Here is a 22,287-nt window from a genome sequence, read left to right on the forward strand (position 1 = left end):
GTAAGGGGACTGACCCAATCTAGTTGCAGATCAGACCAAGGGAAAGACACTCCCCTTTTTTGTAGTGGGGCCCTATGGGTTGGATTTGAAGGCTGAAATTGGCAGCACACTAAGCACCCTTTGATGTAATCCGTCATGTCCTTTCTCATGTGGGGCCAGTAGGTTACCTGTGCAAGTGCCTGGAATGTTGCTTTGATACCTCTATGACCCGCGCATGGGGAGTCATGGGCATACGACAGCATCACCCCCCGGTGGCACTGTGGTACCACGAACGCTAGAGATGTGTGAGCATCAGGGCCATGAACGAGTAGGCCCTTGACAATCGACAGAAGAAGGCACTTCTTTAAATAAAGGGCGTAACCCCGGAACGGAGTCGAATTCGTCATCTGTGATGGCGTTTTGTAATGGATCGGAGATGTACAGCCGCATTCTGCAAATAGCCAGGTCTCGGTCTTGAAGTTCGACCAAGTCCGAATCCGAGAAAACTGGGGCGAGTGCGATTGTCTCGGGGGCCGGGCGGCTGGCTGAGGTCGGGTGCTGGGTGGGCTGGGTGCTGGGTGGGCTGGGTGGGTCAGAAGGCGGGCCTGGTCAAGTGTCCACGGAGTGCCTTCTTCAGCTCCCACTTTAGCCCAATGGTCCGCAAGACTATTAAGATCCCTGTCCTGCCCCGGGATTTTGGAGTGCCCTTTTACTTTCTTCCAGTATACCAGCATGTCATTTGTGTCCACTAAATGTTCGCAAGCCATGAAGAGTTCTCTATGCTTGACAGGTTTCTTGTTCGAGGTTGTGAACCCATTGCCCTTCCAAACAGGTAGGTGGCAAGTAAAGCTAAGACGTGCATAGTTGGAGTCGGTGCAAATCACTAACATTTTGATCCCCTTTTCTAAAGCCAACTCAAGTGTGATGAGTATGCCTGCGATCTCAGCATACTGAGAAGACTGAGGACCCAAGTTAAACATCTTTGGCCCATAAGGTTTGTCATTGAGCCATACTACACCTACGCCTGCTCGCAGCTGAGTTTTTTCATGGTGGAATGAACAACCATCAACATAAGCTGTGGTCATGCCCTCGCAACTGTTTTGATCAAAGTATTTATGGTTGGTCTGTATTAGTTGTGGTTCTTGTGTGACCGGCTTCATGTCCGCTGGGACATCGTCATGGCAACGTTGACAAGCTGCGAGACCTGTGCCTAGGTGGGACTTTAGATTCTGGGCATACCGAACCTCCACATCAAAGCTCTGCAGAGCCATCAACCAGGACGCTACGCGGGCATTGGTTACCGTGCCCTCTCTAATTCGCTGACTTGTGAGGAAAGTCACTGGTTGATGGTGGGTTTGCACAATCACTTTCTGACCACCGACGTAGTTAGAAAAGTGTTTGACAGCCCACACGGTGGCTAACAATGCTTTTTCGCAGTTTGAGTATTTGAGCTCTGGAGCCGTCAAGGTTTTGCTGGCATACGCTACTACTCGTCTGTCTTGGTCATGGCGTTGATACAGACCAGCACTCATGCTGTGTTCTGAAAATCCAGCCTCTAGATAGAATACCTGATTATGGTCTGGGTATGCGAGACAAGGTGCGGTGCACAGCTTGTCCTTCAGGGCTTGCATAGCCTGTTCTTGGGGTGGTCCCCAAGTAAATGGGACACCTTTTTTTAGCAAGTCGTATAATGGCTTGGCTAATTCTGCATAGCCTTCGATAAATCTGTGGGAGTAATTACAAACTCCCAGGAAACTGCGAAGTTCAGAGACATTAGAGGGTGCCTTAATGTTAGCTACACCCTCTATGCGGCCTACTTGCGGTTGTACCCCATCCGGACCCACAAGGAGACCCACATAGTTTATCTTGGTTTTACACCACTGGCTTTTGGAGAGGGAGATCTTGGCTCCGGCCGCCGTAAGTTGGCCAAGCACATGGTCTAACTCTTCCAGGTGGGTATCTAGAGTATGGTTCCGCATCAACACATCGTCCACATATATCAGCGTACCCCGTTCACGAGCATCTGGACATGCCTTGTTGAGGAAGATGTTGAACTCTGCTGGCAAGTTGGCATAGCCAAACGGGCACCTCGTAAACGTGTATTGCCTGCCTGCAAAGGTGAATGCTAGCTTGTATTGGTCGGCTATGTGGACGGGGATGTTCCAAAATCCTGAGGCTACATTAATAGTGGAGAAGTACCTCGCATTCTGGACTTTGGGAAGCTCCTGCTCTAGCTGGGTCATTGGCCATCTGGATAGGGGAACCTGTTGGTTTAATTAATTGTCAGGCGCCACTTGCCGTTTGGCTTCAGGACGGGCCAAAGAGGGGCAGAATAGGTGCTATTACATGGCCGAATGATGCCCTTCTCTAGCAGGTTGTCAATAATTTCCTGGACGGGTTCATATGATGCCAGGGGAATTTTATATTGACGCACGTACGTTGGCGGAGAACTAGGGGCTGTCGGAATCCGTATGGCATGTATCGTGGTTAAGCCACAATCTAACGAGTCTCTGGCAAACGAGGTCCGATATTTCAGGAGGATTTGGCGAAGCTCCTCGAGCTCCTGGTCGCTTTGTAAGGCGTCCGCCTCTCGGAGCACTTGCTCAACTTCGGACAGAAACTCAGGGTACGGTTCATGTTCAGGCTCAGCTAGCACTTTTGTGGACCCCCCGGTTGGGGTCACCTGAGTGGAGGTCGTGGGGTTTTCGGGCACAGAGTCAACAGAAAGGACATTCACCGTTTGTAGTGTCATCTGATCGCTGTCAGCTAAGTCTACTCGCCAAGCTGAGTCATCCTCAATTAGGGTCGAGAAGATCATGATGGCCTTGGTAGGTTTTGTGTATGCTACTTTAGACTCGGGTTGGTTGTGCAGCAGCAGCGGTGGGATTGGCCCTATGACAGGGACTCGGAGTTCAAAGTCATGAAACTTTGTGCTGATAAACCAACCCAGTGTGGTTGCTTTGGGTATAATTATGTCTCCTGAGTTGTCATTTCGGACCAACAGGTAGGCTGATCTGGCCCGCACTTCCAGCAGCGGGGTAGCTTCTAGGGACAAACCTAAGCTAAAGAAGGTGGGTGATGGTTGGAAGACGGCCCAGAAGTGATTAAGGGTCTGACCTGGCCGGATAACCAGGTTTACCGACACATCTTTAGTCTTAGCCGGGACCACCACGTGGTGTCCACTTGTTACCTGACAGGCTTTGGGAATTGTCTGCCCGGAGCCCAAGTTTGTGGTGTCGGGACAACTACATTCATCCGGTACTCCCGTTAGGGACCAGAGCATGGTATTAATTGTATCAATGTGGACATCTAGCCTAACAAGGATGTCGCTGCCGATGTAGACGGCATGGGGTAGCCCAGGAACGACAGAGAAGAAGTGGGTCAACTCCTTCTGGTTCCAGCGCATCTTTAAAGCACAAATGCCATCTGACCTTTTAGTGGTCTGAGGCAGTGGGTCGAGGGAAACGGGAGGAGCTTGCAGCCATTCCCTGAGCAGTATGGGAAATGGGTAGTGAATCAAAGAAATCTCGACTAATGGCTGACTTTTCTGCCCACAAAGCCAAAACTACATCCTGTGTACTGATGCTTCCAAAACTAACACCACCTGCAATTTGGGGACGATACTCATCTGCCCTATTTGTATCATTAAGTGCGCATAAGAAAGTGTCTCGCTGTGTTAATAGATCAGTTGGGGGCCAGGAAGAATTAGGCGGAATGTCGACGGACTCTGTGTCTTCATCACCCCCGACTATACTCGGTGTATGCCGAAATTCTTCAGGAGTTCGAACCGTAGCCTGGAACACGTGACATGGTGGGTCTGAGAGCGTGATTCATGGAAGTGGCAGCGGCTCGCGAACCTGTGCCCAAATGTTTAAATGTTTGAAATCAATTAAGGGTTCAAATCTGTTAAGGAGGTCCTTGCCCAGTAGAAGAGGAATTGTCTCCAGTGGGGACACGTGTACTGGGTGAACGACACTCATGGGTCCAATAGTGAGTTGGACTAGGGCCACATATTTTAGCGTTATGCCGGTGTGAGAATATGGCTGGATGGTGAGTGATCATGGCTGTAGTTGCAGCTCACGATTAAGTCGGCGGGCTGCAGTTTTCACCTGATGAAAAAGGGAGGCGGATATCAATGTTATGTCCGCAGCGGTGTCTACCAGGGCATCGTGAGTGATGCCATTTTCCAAGACCGTGGATAGGTAGAGCTTCCGGGCCACACCTTTTTCTGTTAGGTGGCATAGAAATTGATGGAATGATTGTTCCTCTGGGACTATTGGAGGGTCTTGATGTGGAAGGCCCTCTTTGGAGTCCAACTGTACCACGAGGACCGCACTAGAGGGAATTTGGTCGTGACTTACTGACTGTGTAGAGCTAGAGGTACCCCCCCGGTAAGATCGAAGCCTGTTTACCCGCTTGTGCTATAGGGTCAGTTTCGCTGTGGCTGGTGGGATCCGGCTCATCTACTGTGTCAGGTAAGGATCGGGCCACCTCTGTGGGGTTGATCGAGGTAACCACAAACACGTCAGCTTTCTTGGATGGGTCTTTACATAAGTAGTCGACTGCGTGTTTAAGGACTTTCAATTCCTCCTCACTCAGACCAGTGGGTCCAGGTTGACTGCCGAAGTCATTATTCCTACGCGGTCTGTTTTCTCGGTGCAGGGTTTCTTTTACCTCCTTTCTAGCTGATTCGGGAGAGGGTCTGTATCCCTGGGATTGACCTCGGAATTTGGTATACTGGGTTATGCCGTTTATATCCCTGGCTTTCACGAGACCTGAAGTTCTCGTGTTGGACAGGTGGCCTATCCGGGGAATGTTCGAAAGAACCTTTGCCGGTATCCGGGTTTGATTGGTTTTGTTTTGGTCCAGAACGAGGGGGTTTTGAATAATTCTGGTCAGGATAATTATGGGACACCTGCGAGAGCCTGGTCTCTTGGGTTGGATGCTGGTACCTTGGACCCGTGGCCCCTTCCAATTCCAGAGGCAGGGAGTGGGTGTCAAAACTCAACACAGTGGGTTCCACACGTTTGCCCGAGGCCTGTTGATGTCGAGCAAACCCTTTAAGAGCTAGGTCTCGTAACTCCCTGCTATTTAAGGTGCGCGGACAGGCGGAGACACCTAGGTAGTGACTGGTCGAGGGATGGAGATTTTGGGCAAACAATGTTTTGAAATTCAAATCTTCCTCCATCCCTGGTTGATTTCGCGAGCCAAAATACGCCTGGCGCAGGTGAGTGTAATACTGTTGGGGTGATTCTTGCCTCCCTTGCTTTACTAACAAAGCAGCAGTCAAGCCTGTTTGTGACAGGGGGTTGGAAAACTCATCCTCCAATGCCTTACTGAGTAAATAATAATTATCGTGGATGTAGTCAGGTTGGCGCTCGATAAAACTACTGACTTCTCTGTGTGAGGTTACCTTGATCAAATAAATCCTATCGTCCACTGTGGCTCGGGGGAATTTTCGTAAATAATAATCAATATCCCGAAGATAGGCATTTATATCACTGGATCCATCATGTTTAGGCTCAAACCGGGCGATGTTGCGTGCGATTTTGTCTAAGTCCCGATCGCTGGGACCCTGGGCATAGTAGGGACCAGGGGTTGGGTCACTTCTTTGAGGAGAAGTTTCCCTAGCCTGGCGCGGACGAACCCGAATGTTTTCACCAGTAAGGGGAGGCTCAGGATTAATCAGTAGGAGAGGACGCACGATGTCATCCTTTTGAGAACCTCTGGGGGTTGGTTCCTGTTTCGCCTCCCTTTGAAATGCGCCTTCCCAACTTGTTGGTCGCGTTGGCCCGATATTAGGTGAGTAATGCGGTTCGGCCGCATCTTATGGAAGTCTCTTCGGTGGGAATCTATGTGATCGCCGGGGGTCCCACAACTCTTCCTCTGTCTCATTAAACTTACGCTCTGCCTTAAGTCGTGGTTGCTGGGAAGTCGCTAGTTCTGCCTTAGTGTCCACCAACTCTTCCTCTGTCTCAGTCAACTTACGCTCAGCCCTAAGTAGCTGACGTTGGGAAGTTGCAGTTCTGCCTTAGTGTCCACCAACTCTTCCTCTGTCTCAGTCAACTTACGCTCGGCCCTAAGTAGCTGACGTTGGGAAGTTGCTAGTTCTGCCTTAGTGTCCACCAACTCCTGGTCTAAACAGGTCTGTTGTTCCTTAACACTAGAAGTCCCAGAGAGGGGTCATTTAACATTTCTACCTTTGGAACCCAGAGACAGGTCGAATGACCTGAAGGATTTTAGCTAACATCCTATAATCACCGTCTTTTGTTCTGCAAATAAGACCATTACTGTCGCACCACAGGAGGTTGTTGTTTTCCATTGAGTTTAGCCATTTAGTTTCTAGTTAGTTCTATTCAGTTTATTGTATTTGATAATATAAAGACTATACATATTGTATTTAGTTTAGTTTTATTTGAGCAAAAAAGCACTGAAACAATGAATCATTTTTTATATATTTTAAATAGAGAATTATAAATTTTAGAGCAAGGTACAGCTGTGAGTAATGACCAGAAGCATTTGTGTCTAAGTCAAGAGGACTGAAATTTCAGTGTGAAAAATATACAAAAGAACAACTGTTATTTGTTTCCATGCTTTTTATTTTTGTTATAAAAATAATAAAAAAAATACAAGGAATAAAACAATTCCACACATATTTACAATAGGCTGCAGTGGGGGGCTGCGTGTGTGTGTGTGAGTGGCATGTCCTTCTTGTGTGACTAGCATTTCAGCACTCACTCAGCAGTCTGTCTGCACTGTCGGAACATACCTGGCACTGCCTGGGTATGTCCCTGGTACATTTGCCACACGTGTATTTGTAGCAGTCAACACATCTCTCAGTTGCACAATTGTTCGTGCATCGATGGTTGACCTGACACTTCGCCCTTTTGCCAGGGCTGGGTGTGGAAGGTTGTTGCCGAAGGAGTTTCTCCTTGCGTGCCTTCTTTTCACTCACATGAGAGTCACCTAACTCTTTTGCAAGCTCAACCAGGAAGTCCACCCGTCTCTCCTGCACCCCAGTGCATGCCTGATAAAGAACATGCGCATTCAGTGCTGCCATGTCAATCATGTTGTAGAACACAGCGACTGGCCATCTCCGTGTTCCTGCACGCACGCTGTACTCCCGCACCATTTGGTCCATTACATCCACACCGCACTTTGTGTGGTTGTATTGTGTGACCGTGTTTGGCTTCCTTTTGTTGGTATCCTCAGTCTCAACCACGCTGTGCATGCTGCTGAGAATGTAGACGGCCTTCTTTCGTTTGGGTGCATACACTGTCAGTGTGGCACCAGTGGTTGAAAACACCTGAGTGGTGAATTCAGTGCGGTCCATCTGTCTAGCAGATTGAGGAATTTCCCGGCGACTCTTGTTGACTGTGCCGAGGATAGTGGTTTTCCGGCTAAACAGTCGTTGTGCAAGTGACAATGATGTAAAGAAATTGTCCGTGGTTACAGTTCTGCCCTTGTCCATGAATGGCTCCATCAGCCTCATCACTACAGTTTCGGACAGTCTCTCCCCGCTGGGACGACTGGGGTCCTTGCCAAGATATGGGAGGACATTACAGATGTACTTTGATTTCAAGTCGCAAGCCACCCAAAACTTGATGCTAAACTTGTCTGGTTTTGTTGCAATGTATTGCAGAAAACAGCAGCGAGTCTTTGACGGGAAAAGCTGTTCATCAATAGTGATGTGTCGACCAAGTTTGTAGGATGCGATGCAGTTGGTGACAAACGATCTCCACACATTGGAGATTGCAGCAAACTTATCGGTCTCCGCTCGCTCACTGCGTGTGAACATGTCATCAAAGCGTAGGTGTTGCATGATGTCTTGGAAGCGGTTTCGGGCCATAGTTGCAATGATCCTTGGGTTTGCCAGGTTTGCTGACCAGCTGCCACGTAGTGATGGAACCTTGGTCACCCCCCGCAAAATAATGACTGAAATAAATGCCATTAGTTCCGGGAGATCCATGAACCAATCCACCTGCTCCGTGTGACATGCATGTTGAGTATTCCATTCTTGAATGCTACGAAGCATGTCAAGAGTGATAAAACAGAGGAAGCTCTGAAGGCGACTCCGGACACTTCGTCTGGCCTTAGCCCTTGGCTCTCCATCTGTAGGGTACGGTTCTATTGGGGTGAAATGGAGACGTTTCCCCACTTGTACTTCACGCCACACTGTGCCATCTTTTGCGGTCTCTGTCGGCTCACTCGCCAACCGAGCTCTCTTTTTTGGTAGAGGAGGAGTCTCCTCATCTGCAAGATAAATAATTTCAAATTAACATTTTGTTTTGGTTCTAAATAAAAAAGATAGTCAGGAAATAAAAATAGGTAATTTGAAAAATCTAACCTGAAGACAGCTCAGAGTCCGAATCCGGTTGAAGGACTATGTCTTCTCCATCTGAGTCACAAGGGTTAGTGTTGCTCAGGATCAGTTCCAATGCCTGTTGAGTGGTGAGCCTTCTCTGCATTTTGTTTCTTGTGAACAAAATAGGTGAAGCAGTCACCTATTTATCCCCCACAGCACAAAAGGCTGCATGCAAATTTGCTAAGGTGTTAGCAAGCTTACACTCTTTTACAAGACCTTTGTTGAGGTGGATCAACACAATTAATTTGTTTTGTTTTTTGTCTGTCATTTTGAACCCACTTCTTTCACATCTTTTTTTAAAAGAAAAACATAAATAAATTATTTTAGAAAAACTTAAAAAATTGAAACAGATTGTATGTTTTCAAACTATATGTACATTTGGCAAAATGACCTGGATAATGCAGCACAACATCACGGATCAGCAGCAAAAGGTCACATCTCCCCCAAAACACTTCATGTGTGCTTCAAAACAAAATGTGTGTTTTATACAAATTGTCAGTTCCCTCAAAATAAAGTCTCTTGACCTGTGTTTCACATGGTGTTTTGAGGATGTCATCTCGGTTTCAAGAAATGAGCCAAACCAATTGAAAAAAAAAACTGTAAATCAACTTAAATTTGTTCAAAATGTGCACCACCATGCCACCAAGAGATATAAGTTCAAAATATAACCAGTTGATTTCACAACTGTTAAGAGTATTAGTAACTGTACTTAAAAAGCTGACTTTTGGATGGTATTTTTTGTCATTGACACCCAAAAAAGTAAAAGATCTGTCTTTAAGGCCATTGGCTCAGAAAGGCCAGGTTTTTAGTCCTTTTCAAGTATTAGACAGACGTTAGTGTGAATTCAGCTCTACTCCCCCCTGCAGATTCCTCAGGCAATGGCCACATTTACAAATGAAAGGATGCTAATTGGAGCCATCAGAGTCGTCAGTTCGGACTAAGGGTCATTTGACCCTCTTTCGGGACTTCAGGAGGAGCTCGAAATTTCTGGGACTTCTAGTGTTAAGGCGTTCTATTCTAGACTGGGCACGCTCAAGCAGTCCCTCAGCACCAGCAACTTGCTGTGCCAGTTCCTGATTTCTTCCCTTAACTATGCCTATCTCACGTTCGAGCTCCGCATTCCTTTCCTGGGATGCGGTAAACTCCTGACTGGTACCCGTAAGTGTATGTTCCAGACCCACCACCTTTTGGGTAAGAGTGGCGTGATCCTGCTCATAAGCCACGCATTCGGCTTTCACCTGCTTGAGGTCTCTGGAACGATGCTGGGCCTGGGTGACCGTTAAGATGGCCATTTTTGCCAGGATTTTAACTAAATCTTTATCCTTAAGGTTACTTCGCCAATACTCAGCTAAACAACTGTCTAGTAAAGACTCAAGTGCCTCAGAGTTCGCGTTTTGGACAGTATCTATATATCCAGGGACCAAGGAGTGGGTCATGTCTGCCAGTGCTGTCTCTATGTCCCTGTAGGAACCTCCTCCACTGCGGGAATCTGACTGGGCCATGTCCGCCATTTTGTTATCCCGAATTAACTCTGCGGGTGGTCTGCTTAAACTCTATTAGCTATGGGGCAATTGAGGAAAAATTGCTTTATAAAAAAATTTGTTCTAAGATGGGATGAGGAAAACTTGGGTTTGTTATAAAGTGGCTGGATAGAAACGAGAAGGAAAACAAGAAAAATTGTATGCCACCACAGATGTCAATTAGCAATGCGGCTGGTGTTAAACAATGATATAAGCAGGCCAGGGCAGAATCAATTAGACATACAAAAACAGCTCAAGACTAACTAAGACACTACTAAGAGTTTCTTAAAGTCGAAGGGTAGTCAAACCAAGTGTTCCTTAACTTATTTTGCCTAGTTGGAGGCATGCACTAAGTCTCTTTAATGAATTCTCAGATAACTTAGTATTAAAAATCTCATTCACAGATGAGATTGTTCAGGCGTATTCATTACCTGGGCCACCAGTGGGAGACCGAGGCTGACTGCCTGTATTTGTCCTAACAGGATACGCAATTGTCCACTTGACCAATTGGGGTAGTGGGTTTCACTGAACAAAAAGGGGCGTGTAAGGAAAGGGCCGTCACTGGTGATGTCACCAAGCTCCGCCCCGTGAGTTGGGCTCAATGCACAGTGGATTTCGGGCCACTCTGCCTGAAGCAACTAAAGCGTGCACACCAAAGATCTCAATGCACCCTGAAATTCTTCGACGCAAATCCACACCAAACTTATCACTTACACAACCAGTACTAACAAAGTTTTCACACAACTTTTAGTACTTTTAAAGGGTAATCCCCACTGTTACAACAGCTTAATTACTATGCAGTCAGAGTTTCGTGACCGCAATAAGCTTTATCCCTGCCACACAACCTGTGGTGCTCTAACGATAGTTAGCTAGGCTATCGCTAATGCACGGGACCTTCCGTTTCGATACCAGCTCTGGATTTCCGCAGCCGATGGTAAGATCCGGGGACCGCAGCTTACAATTTGGAATTTCGCAAATTGAAGAGCGCACGAGGCCTTATAAAATAATTAGCACTAACGCGTGCTTCTGCATGCAAACAAACGTGTTTTAGACACACACATCAATGACCATTTGCTCCAACAAGGCACACAGACTTGCAACAATTACGCACGGCGGCATTAAATGCAGAAAATATCACAATTTCACATATATGCAGCAATTTCATTCAAATCACAGCGGCTCACGGCGGAGCTAAATTGCAGTTCAACGTTTCACAGAATTCGGCAATTTCAATATTTGATACACGTCAGACTCAACTCCCAATTCTAACTTGTTTGTGTTTAGCATGTAAATAGTGATTACCAGAATTGATTTCTGACGCCTCACACGGGGCACCAATAATATGTTGTGATAATAATTAGCTTCAAAAGATTAATAACCTTTTTAATAAGTCAGGGGCACCACCGGAATTTAGTTTATTTTAACTTAGATTTTGGTAAATTCCAGGAAAACCAAATTAAGGATGAATCAGCTCTATACTGTAGGATTGAGTCCTTTTAGTCTATTTCTCGCTTCTGGTAATCAAAATTAACACACTCAGCTTAAAGGATTATCATATTTATTGAAGATTAAAACATAGCAAAAACAGTACTTAATAAAAGGAATATACGATTAAACAGCAACAAGAGTAAAATTATGGAAAATACTAAGTGAATATTTAAGAACTTATGGCTGGAAACTTTTTGGTGAAAAGAGGGAGATGTGTCTAATTAGGATGTCTGTTATTAATAATTTTACGTTAGAAAAATAATAGCCGGCAGAACCCCAAGCCCTTCACGAAAGCGAGAATGTATTGTCTACCTTTGTAGTCTTCAAAGTCCAGCGATGGTTCTTCACGTTGGAGCTCTTTTGACCAGTTTTCAACAGATGGGATCAGTGGCTCCTCTGTTCAGGTCGGCTCAACAACGCGGTGCGTGTAGTCTGGATGTTCACTTCCTTAGAACAGCTCTGCAAGGAGACTCATGCCAAGGATTGCGTGAAGAGGTTGGGTTCTGCCTTCGCGTCCGAATCTGGGCAAGGAGCGTTGAAAAGAGGGCTTGTGGCTGATGTCTGTCTGGTGGATGCGGCCAGCGCTTCTCCTAGACGGTAGTGGCTCTAGAGCCAAGCCAGCTGAGGGTCACGGTTACCAGACTGGGGATTCAGTCGGGTCAGCTGTCCTCTGGTGATCTTCTCAGGTCCGATGGCTTTAGCTCTTCCTTGTTGAAGTCCAGGGTGTCGAGTTGGAGCCTTTTTCTTAGGTCGAAAGCGTGTTCCTTTTGTCTGAGAGAGTCTCTGTAGCATCAGCTTTACCGCCTCTTTTCAAGGGACCGTGAGGGGAGGAGTTTTGCTTAGGGAAGACCAATAAGATGACCAGGACCTCCTACCGAGGGTGTGGCGTAATTTTAGCTTTCTACATTCCACCAAAAAGGAGTAACTTATAAGTAACCACTGGATGGCACTATAGCTCTTCCAAATTACCACTTCTATCTAGCATTAAACATTCCAATATTTCTTACGATTTAAACGTTAATACTAGATACGGACTGGTATAGGCACTCTTATAAGTATATCTATATATACTGGGATATGTTAACTTTTAGCAACAAGAATCAACAAACATCAAGTGTTTTTGATAACTTTAGCACACATTAATAGGATTATACATGTATTACTATAAACACACAATCTGATAAATGATTACTAAAACAACTTCATACATTCACATGCATACATTCTGTGGAGACAACAGAGCATGAAATACTTCCTAAGATTTTAAGCTTATATTGGGTCAGACTAATATTTGAACAGTTTTACCCTTAGCCGGTTATAACATAAAAGAGGGCACACATTAACAAACATGACACAATTGCAATAGACCTTTGGGGTGTAATCGTGTACAATTATAGCAAGTTAACAGGGCCCCTATTACCAAGCCTAAAATAATTGCAGTAGAACTTTGAGGTGTGTAATTGTGGCAAATTATAACATATAAGCAGACAGCATATTACCAAAACCTAGCACATTTAAACTCTGGAATGTGTAACTGTGAGTGGGTTCTTCTGTGGGGGTAGAGGTGTGATCTTTCCCAGCAGATCTGGGGGACTCTGAAAGCCCCGGTGCCTTACTGTCTAGAGAAGTGGGTCCCTGTAGCAGTGAATGAGTCGTTAGAGAGTCATTAAGAGATAGACTCCCACACATCAGAAATCCTCCGGGTAATAAACATTGAGCCAAATGGGTTTTTATGGTGAAGGTCTGCCTTTTTGTTTAGACAAAAGAGGTCTGGAAAGTCAGTCCGAAATCCTGTTCTACCCAGGGAGCCTTTTAGTGTGTTAGTTCAAAGGGTCTTAAACCCAGAAAGGAGGTGTCAACCGAAGTTCAGGCAGTAACTTTTAAAGATTACCATCTTGTTGGTACATCCAGCTTGACGAGAAAAATTCTTAGTTTTTAATGTTCTGAAAGAAGAAATGCAAATATCCATGACACTACACCTAAGACGTGTTTGCAGGAAGAACAAGACAAAATAAAAGCTGAAACACTAAATCACTTGGTCTCCTCTGTGCCAAAAATGTCTTTTAAGTGGTGAAATGGAACAGCAACATTACAAAGTGTTAAATGCTTTACTGTCCCAACTTTTTTTGGAACGCGTTGCAGGCCTGAAATTCAGGAATGGATGTTTATTAATAAATGAAATGAAGTTGAGCAGATAAAACATGACATATCTCAGGTTCATTCTGTCTGACATCAAATAAAAGTCAAGTAAATGTAAAAAACTCTAGGTTTTTTCAATGCTTTTCAATGCTGTCCCAACTTTTTCTGATTTGGGCTTGTACTAATAAGGAATAAGGAGGCCAAGTCAAGAAACTGAATAATGTTATAGAATTTTCTGCACCACAAAATTAAAAATCAGATGAAGTTGCTGTATTTATGTTTTGCTCCAGCAGATTTTGTTTTTGGAACAAGAATGTTTTTTTTTACTCACAAAAAAGGAAATTATTAAATTCCAGGACTGCCATGATGTGTTTCTTAAAAACTGTCTGTAAACTTTCAGCATCAACTACAGTTTCAGACCGTCCAACTAATTTTAATATAAGATGAAATTAACAAAAGTGGACACAAAATGCAGCTTTTAAATTTCATTTAATTAATATAAAAATATATTTAAAAGGTTGCTCAGGTGGCACAGCGGTAAAACATGTTAGCACACCAGAGCTGGTATTTCAAATACATCGTATTAAATCTCAACTCTGCTATTCGGCTGGGTTGGGTGGCTACATGAACAACGATTGGCTGTTTTTCACATAGGGTGAGACCAGGGTTCCTCATAACTGGTGCAATTACTGTGCAAATTCTTTTTTACAGCACTGTTTATGTTTGTGAGAAACTTACATCGTAGAAAATCTTCTCTGGTTTCAGGTTCAGGTGGTGAAATGATCTGAACGTCCTTCACTGCAGAAAGAGTAAAAGAACCATCACTAATCACAGTAAATAAATATTAACATCAGAAAGTGTTGTGGGCATCATGGTGGCAGAGCTGGTAGAGTGGGTACTGCACAGCAACATTCTGGGATTTTTGGTTTGATTCCTACTTCTGAGATTTGGCATGCTCTCCCAGTGTTAATAAATGAATAAAATGTTGTTAGATGTAAAAAGTTCATGTTGGTGGATTTATATGTTTTGTTTGATATTTGAGTACCAAGCATTTTGGAGACAATAGAACAATGAGGGCTTTAACTCACCTTCATCCGTTATCTTCTCAAACTGCTCTTTCCAGAATTCTTCTACTTTCTCTCTCAGCTGAGATACAGACTTTGTAACATCATCAAATGAGAGGTAAGGACTGATTGTGATGGCGGTTGATTCTGCAGATCCAGCAGGAGTCGAGAGAGACTGGAAACATCCAGATAAATAATGTTCACAAAGAAACAACAAGATCATAATGATCCACAAATTATGGACCACGGACACCGTATGTCCAGAAGTATTCAATGAATTTTTATGCTTGTATTTGAACAAATCAGTTCAAATTGAAACTTTATTGTATGAGTGGAACAAGGTCACTTTGGCAGTGGTTACCCAGCTTTTATAATTATTTTTAGTGGAGTTTTTTTTTCTTGAATGTTCAAAGTTAGGGAGCACCTACAATTTCATCTGTATACAGAAAGTAGACAAATAAAAAACAGCATTTATCATCAATACCAGTCACTACTATTTGGTGATGTTGTATGGTTAAGTCAACACACCTACTGTCAACGTCCTTTAGGACATGTTGGACAAGTGGCTAACAGTCTTACATTTGGCCAGTTGTTGTTAAACATTTCACCCTCAGACAACTACAGTGGGGCCAAAAAGTATTTAGTCAGCCACTGATTGTGCAAGTTCTCCTACTTAGAAAGATGAGAGAGGTCTGTAATTTTCATCACAGGTACACTTCAACTATGAGAGACAAAATGAAAAAAAAAAATCCAGGAAATCACGTTGTAGGATTTTTAAAGAATTTATTTGTAAATTATTGTGGAAAATAAGTATTTGGTCAGCCACAAACAAGCAAGATTTCTGGCTCTCACAGACCTGTAACTTCTTCTTTAAGAAGCTCTTCTGTCCTCCACTCGTTACCTGTATTAATGGCACCTGTTTGACCTCGTTATCTGTATAAAAGACACCTGTCCACAGCCTTAAACAGTCAGACTCCAAACTCAACCATGGCCAAGACCAAAGAGCTGTCGAAGGACACCAGAAAGAAAATTGTAGACCTGCACACCACTGCTCTACAGGAGATCTGCATGGAGGAACGGGCCAAAATACCAGCTACAGTGTGTGCAAACCCGGTGAAGACTTACAGGAAACGTTTGACCTCTGGCATTGCCAACAAAGGTTATGATACAAAGTATTGAGTTGAACTTTTGTTATTGACCAAATACTTATTTTCCACCATAATTTACAAATAAATTCTTTAAAAATCCTACAATGTGATTTCCTGGATTTTTTTTTCTCATTTTGTCTCTCATAGTTGAAGTGTACCTATGATGAAAATTACAGACCTCTCTCATCTTTCTAAGTAGGAGAACTTGCACAATCAGTGGCTGACTAAATACTTTTTGGCCCCACTGTAAAAACGGTTTTCCTGACGGCTTTTAACAGAATTGTATTCACTTCCTTCACATGGCTGAACATGCTCTTTTATTCATCCACTAGACTGATTCAATACATTCTCACATACCAGCTGTCCCTGGGACCTGCAACCTATCAAATGTCCACATTTGAGGTAAATTATCAACATACAGTGCCTAGCAAAAGTATTCGGCCCCCTTGAACTTTTCAAACTTTTGCCACATTTCAGGCTTCAAACATAAAGATATGAAATTGTAATTTTTTGTGAAGAATCAACAACAAGTGTGACACAATCGTGAAGTGGAACGAAATTTATTGGATATTTTAAACTTTTTTTAGAAATAAAAAGCTGAAAAGTGGGGCGTGCAATATTATTCGGCCCCTTTACTTTCAGTGCAGCAAACTCACTCCAGAAGTTCAGTGAGGATCTCTGAATGATGTTGACCTAAATGACTGATGGTGATAAATAGAATCCACCTGTGTGTAATCAAGTCTCCGTATAAATGCACCTGCTCTGTGATAGTCTCAGAGTTCTGTTTAAAGTGCAGAGAGCATCATGAAGACCAAGGAACACACCAGGCAGGTCCGAGATACTGTTGTGGAGAAGTTTAAAGCCGGATTTGGATACAAAAAGATTTCCCAAGCTTTAACCATCTCAAGGAGCACTGTGCAAGCGATCATATTGAAATGGAAGGAGTATCAGACCACTGCAAATCTACCAAGACCCGGCCGTCCCTCTAAACTTTCAGCTCAAACAAGGAGAAGACTGATCAGAGATGCAGCCAAGAGGCCCATGATCACTCTGAATGAACTGCAGAGATCTACAGCTGAGGTGGGAGAATATGTCCATAGGACAACAATCAGTCGAAAACTGCACAAATCTGGCCTTTATGGAAGAGAAGAAAGCCATTTCTCAAAGATATCCATAAAAAGTCTCGTTTAAAGTTTGCCACAAGCCACCTGGGAGACACACCAAACATGTGGAAGAAGGTGCTCTGGTCAGATGAAACCAAAATCGAACTTTTTGGAGATTTATCTTCCAACAAGACAATGATCCAAAACATAAAGCAAAATCTACAATGGAATGGTTCACAAATAAACATATCCAGGTGTTAGAATGGCCAAGTCAAAGTCCAGACCTGAATCCCATCGAGAATCTGTGGAAAGAGCTGAAAACTGCTGTTCACAAACGCTCTACATCCAACCTCACTGAGCTCGAGCTGTTTTGCAAGGAAGAATGGGCAAAAATTTCAGTCTCTCGATGTGCAAAACTGATAGAGACATACCCCAAGCGACTTGCAGCTGTAATCGCAGCAAAAGGTGGCGCTACAAAGTATTAACGCAAGGGGGCCGAATAATATTGCACGCCCCACTTTTCAGTTTTTTATTTCTAAAAAAAGTTTAAAATATCCAATAAATTTCGTTCCACTTCACGATTGTGTCCCACTTGTTGATTCTTCACAAAAAATTACAATTTCATATCTTTATGTTTGAAGCCTGAAATGTGGCAAAAGGTTGAAAAGTTCAAGGGGGCCGAATACTTTTGCTAGGCACTGTAATTAACCTCACCCAGAGCTCCACTGAGTCAATGTGTGGCTGTTCACCAAAAACCCTGTTATTAAATCTCTCATTATCTGATATCAGCAAGTTCTTACTATTTCTTATCATTTGATGTTACTGTCATCAAGTTTTTCACATTCTGAATATTTAACATTAGTTGGACCAATAATGTAATTATATAATAATTTATAACACATTTTATGGTAATAATTCATCCACATCCCATACAGTTATTGTGGTATCACCCCTGTCAGGCCACATCTAATAATAACTGTTAGTGCTGTTACCTGGAGGAAATGGATGAAATCCTCTGTGTGTGAAAGCTGCTCCAGTTCAGCATCTTTCTTCCTGAAATCTACAATCTCCTTCTTTATCTGCTTTATGGTTTTTTCAGCTTGACTTACTTTAGCTTTCTCTCGATGTCTGATCAGATCTTTCATCCAAAAACATCTTCTGTTAATTGAGTCGATCAGTTCAGTACAGATCCTCTCAATGTTCTCCACTGCTGTCTGTGCAGAACGCTGTTAGAAGATTCAGACAGAGGAAACGTTTCTCACTCAGATATTTTAATGAACTTTTTTCCCTGCATCTTAACCTAATGATTGTAAAAAGGTATTCACAACTTAACTATAATAAAGTTTGGTTGGTATATGACACAGTGTGCATCATGTCAAATCAAAAGAAAAAGGTCAATGTTTTACAACAATTTACTACAAGCTAAAATTTCAAATTTGTAATTGTAAAACTCGCTTAGATTGCATGGAACAATTTGCATTGTAACTTACTGATTTATAAAACATTATTTAAAAAATAAGATGAATTTAGAATGATAATTGTATGGATCTGATCTAATTTTTGAAAAAAAAACAGACTTATACACACATCAGAGCTCAAAAATAAAGCAAATTAAAACAATGAATAATATAAATACAATTAAAGCTACAAACACAGTGCCTAGATCCTGTACTTTTAAAGTAAATATAAACTAATAAAACGTAAAAGGTTAGAATGGCTACTGTGAGAGCAAGAGTCATTCTTATTGTCTTGGAAAATGATGTGACTGCATGTGATGTTCATGGCTTTAAACATCTTACAAGTAAAATGATATATTGAATTCAGTCCTGGTCAGTTGCTGTGGCTGAAAAAAAAAACTAGAACATTTAAAACATTTGACACTTGACACTTTTCTCTACCTAAAATCTTATGAAGGGAATACAATTTAAGTACAGTCATATTGTTATAAATTAAATAAGTCTGGAGAGCTTTTTGTTTAACAAATCTACCTTGTGAGACTCTACAGCGTTTATCAGCTTATTAAGTTCCTTCTCTCTGTTCTGGTTTTTCTCCTGGAATTTTCTCTGGATCTCCAGAAGCTGTGTTAACACAGAATAATAATTCAGAATTTACTGCAACAATGTCAGTATAAATGCTAATCTGCAACTGGACCAACACCAAAAAGTAACAGTGGGAGAAAACGAGTATGTAACACTTTGTTTTAGTAATTTGGTTTAGTAGTATAAACACTTTAAATAACATCTGAAGTAGGGGTGGACAATATAATATCGTTCATGATAATATCGGTATAGTTGTAAATTCGAAATGATTTTTGCCATATCACGATATTGTTAGCAAACACATGTCACTCTCAAGCAAGTAACAGTGAAAAAATGGACACAGAGTAATACCGGAGTTAGCACTAAGGATAAACTAGTCACTACATCACTAGTGTGGAAGTTTATAGGATACAGAAGATTAGACTCCAAACAAACGACTGTCATTTGCACAATGTGCAAAAATACTGAAGACAAACGGTGGCAACATCACATTTATTTCAGCACCTAAAGCAAAAGCACCCACATGAGTATGAGGAGGGTCAGTCACTGCGTTAGTGTCAGTGAACAAACACAGAATACACAGGTTACCACACAGGTTACCATCAGAGAACGTTTAAAACACAAAAGCACTAAGCGGAACGCTTTCCTTCACGTATGAGCATGGAAACTGAATCACTGAGTCAGAAACGACTCTTTTCAGATGAGTTATTCATTAGAATCAAATATAAAAAATGTGCTCTTATCTGTGGTAAAAATTAATTTGTGTTGCTCACTCTGTGGGCAAAACAACTCCGGTTCAAGAAATTCAGATGTATGAACCAATCAGAGCTTCAAATTCAGATTATGGGCGGAATCTCTCTCTTCATTGGTTGCTGTATAATTAACAGATAAGTGAATGAATTACCAAAAAGCATTATGAAATATTAAACGTTTTCAGAATTTTTTGATGCTCATTTATTTGAATTAAAACAGACAGTATAAATGTGATTGTGAGATTCTGCTGGTTTGTTTAATATAAATGTTCTCAATATGAATACAAATACAACCTGTAATACAGTAATACAAAATCTAAACACTGTAATCAGTCAGAGTTTATCAGAACTCAATTTTGTGTTTTTAAGATAACTTACAATATAAGGTAAAATACAGAAGATGTGTTGATTAGACAAAGAAATTGCTGCTGTTGTAAAAACAAAAGTGTTTACTTGTATAAATATTGACTGATTTCGTTTCCACTTGTTGAGTATTAATGTTCTGTATCATTTGTATCAAACTATAAATGTTTTATCTGTTTTGTTAGAGGCCCCTAAGGCTGTGTTTACATTTAAAATGTGTGTGTTAAAAAGGAACTGAACTTTAAGCAACCTAATCTTCTGAGAAACGAGCTGAAAAATAAGGAAGTACATCCAGGTGTTTCCTGTTCTGACTATGCAGAGAGTGTGAGAGACAGTTAAACAGGAAATCACTAGCCTTGCATTTCTGCTGTGTCAGACTCGATCCTATGAACTTAGAGAAACTGAATGTATAGGTGTAGGGGGTTTTGAAATGGTTTTGCATGCAAGTGTTGTGTTCCAGACAGCAGTTCACAGTTGAGGAACACCAAGATGGAGTAACCACAGCACAGATGTTTCCCTGTTCCTCTTTATGAACTGTGAAGCCAACGGCATCAAGATATGACTGAGTTGTCAAGAAGAAGACAACAATCACTTCCTCTTTTTCTCTTAATAAAAGGCTACACATGCCATAGATCGACACACTTCTTCTGCATACAGCTGCCTGTGTGTTTGGGAGAATTGTCCTGAGCTCAGAAATTACTTTTACCAATCTGTATATTTAATACTTAATAAATCGTCATTCTTAACTAATCAGTATTTGTCCTTCTTTCCTGGATAAAAGAACAAAAATCAGCAATTTGGTGACCCTCGACGTGATCTGGGAAGAAAGGAGCCAAGAAGGGTTCTTGGACCATGGAGTGGAGACGAATTCTCACAGTCACAGACCGGTCAATTAAAAAGGTAAGCAGAAAACCTATTAAAATTGAATTTCTGCATAGGATTAGATAGGACATGTTAGTTGTGACTGTGTGGATTCCTCCTATCCAGTAAGTGTCTTTAAATCATTGCGTATCATTTTAACTAGAAAATTGTCCTGTAGAAATTGGTAAAAGTAAGTGGCGGTAGAGGATTGACTCCTGCCTTATTATTTCTTATTATTTGTGTAAGGGAATCGAGGATTGACTCTTCCCAAGTGCCAGTAGAGGATTGACTCCTGGCGGGGTTGAATAAAATTCACCTCGAAATTTGTACGTTTGTTTTAGTGCCAGTAGAGGATTGACTCCTGGCGGGCCTGAGTGAAAAACTCTGCTCGATATTTGTTGTTTCTACGGGGTTGGGTCGGTTCGTCTGGACGCGGGTTTGTTGTGGAGATGCGTGCCGTCGCTCGGTTCGAGTGACTTCTTCAGACTGGGGGGGTCGTTCGGATTGGGTGAGGAGGCGTGTCAGTCTTGTGTCCGGATGAGCTGATTCAACTTTGTGGATTTGTGTACGTGGATTATTGAGCATGCATCAATAATCTTTTTGTTTTTTGTTTTTCTGGTTTAGTGATTTAACCTATTAGAATTTGGTTTACTGTAATTAGTATTGTTGCTTTGATTATTTTTATAATGGGAATTTGTTGTGAATGTATTTAGAATATATGTACGTTTTCTGGTGTGTCTGTGTCTAATGATACAGAAGGGTTAATATAACTGGCCAGAAAATTAGGAATATAAGGGTGATATAGTATTGTGAACCTAACCTACCTTGTAGTAGAAGTTTGACCGTTTGGACAACAAATTAAGGTCTGACAAAGAGGAACTTGGGTTCGTTGTGTGGACGGGGTGGTATTGAATTGTATTTGTATTGTTTTATCTGAATCTACTGGTAAATTAAAAATATGTCTGAGTGTACTGAAAAGGAAGTAGGTACTGCTGGAAAACTGAAAGTGCGTATTTTTAGTAGAATTGAAACTACCAGTATTGTTAAAGACAGAAAGTTTAAAATAATAAAAAAGGAGGCTAAAAAATTATTCCCAGAGTGACAGGACAAAGGTTTGTGTCCAGCAGACTCGGATCTGGCCTCTATAAAAGAAGACAGAAAGCGTATACTTTCTGTGGAAAAAAAGGAATCTGTAACACCTTTTGTGGATTCTGAAGTTACCACTGACTGTCGTAATGAACAGGACTGCATTTCCCAGGAGTCAGTGGGTGATCAGGTCACCCAATTAGCTAATTGGACAGCGCTGAGGGGCTCTGCCTCACCGGTTTATTGATTAGCACCTGAAACTGATTTAGAAAAGGCTATATAAGTGTTGGGATAACAGTGAAACTTTGCGAGGTGTTGCCGTCTTTCTCCTGCATACTGTGCGCTTTGAATGTTGATTGCGATTTTGTGTATGAACGTTT

The 22,287-nt window shown here is 42.3% G+C and overlaps 1 protein-coding gene across 2 annotated transcripts in view; it reads right to left on the reverse strand.

The window, feature by feature from the left end:
- Positions 1–22,287, reverse strand: part of LOC134312488 (E3 ubiquitin/ISG15 ligase TRIM25-like) — a 39,781-nt gene that overhangs the window by 8,863 nt on the left and 8,631 nt on the right. The window contains exons 3-7 of one of the 2 annotated variants that reach the window (XM_062994475.1): positions 18,795–18,884; positions 17,799–18,032; positions 14,580–14,730; positions 14,230–14,289; positions 13,139–13,295 (exon numbers count right to left, since the gene is read on the reverse strand). In XM_062994475.1, the coding sequence (XP_062850545.1) occupies positions 13,294–13,295; positions 14,230–14,289; positions 14,580–14,730; positions 17,799–18,032; positions 18,795–18,884 (537 nt within the window). In that variant the 3' untranslated portion in view covers positions 13,139–13,293. Of the gene's footprint in view, positions 1–13,138; positions 13,296–14,229; positions 14,290–14,579; positions 14,731–17,798; positions 18,033–18,794; positions 18,885–22,287 lie in introns of those variants that run through there. The other variant, XM_062994474.1, reaches the window with a different exon arrangement.

The sequence above is a fragment of the Trichomycterus rosablanca genome, chromosome 4 (assembly GCF_030014385.1).
Source record: "Trichomycterus rosablanca isolate fTriRos1 chromosome 4, fTriRos1.hap1, whole genome shotgun sequence".
In the NCBI taxonomy this organism is placed as follows: Eukaryota; Metazoa; Chordata; class Actinopteri; order Siluriformes; family Trichomycteridae; genus Trichomycterus; species Trichomycterus rosablanca.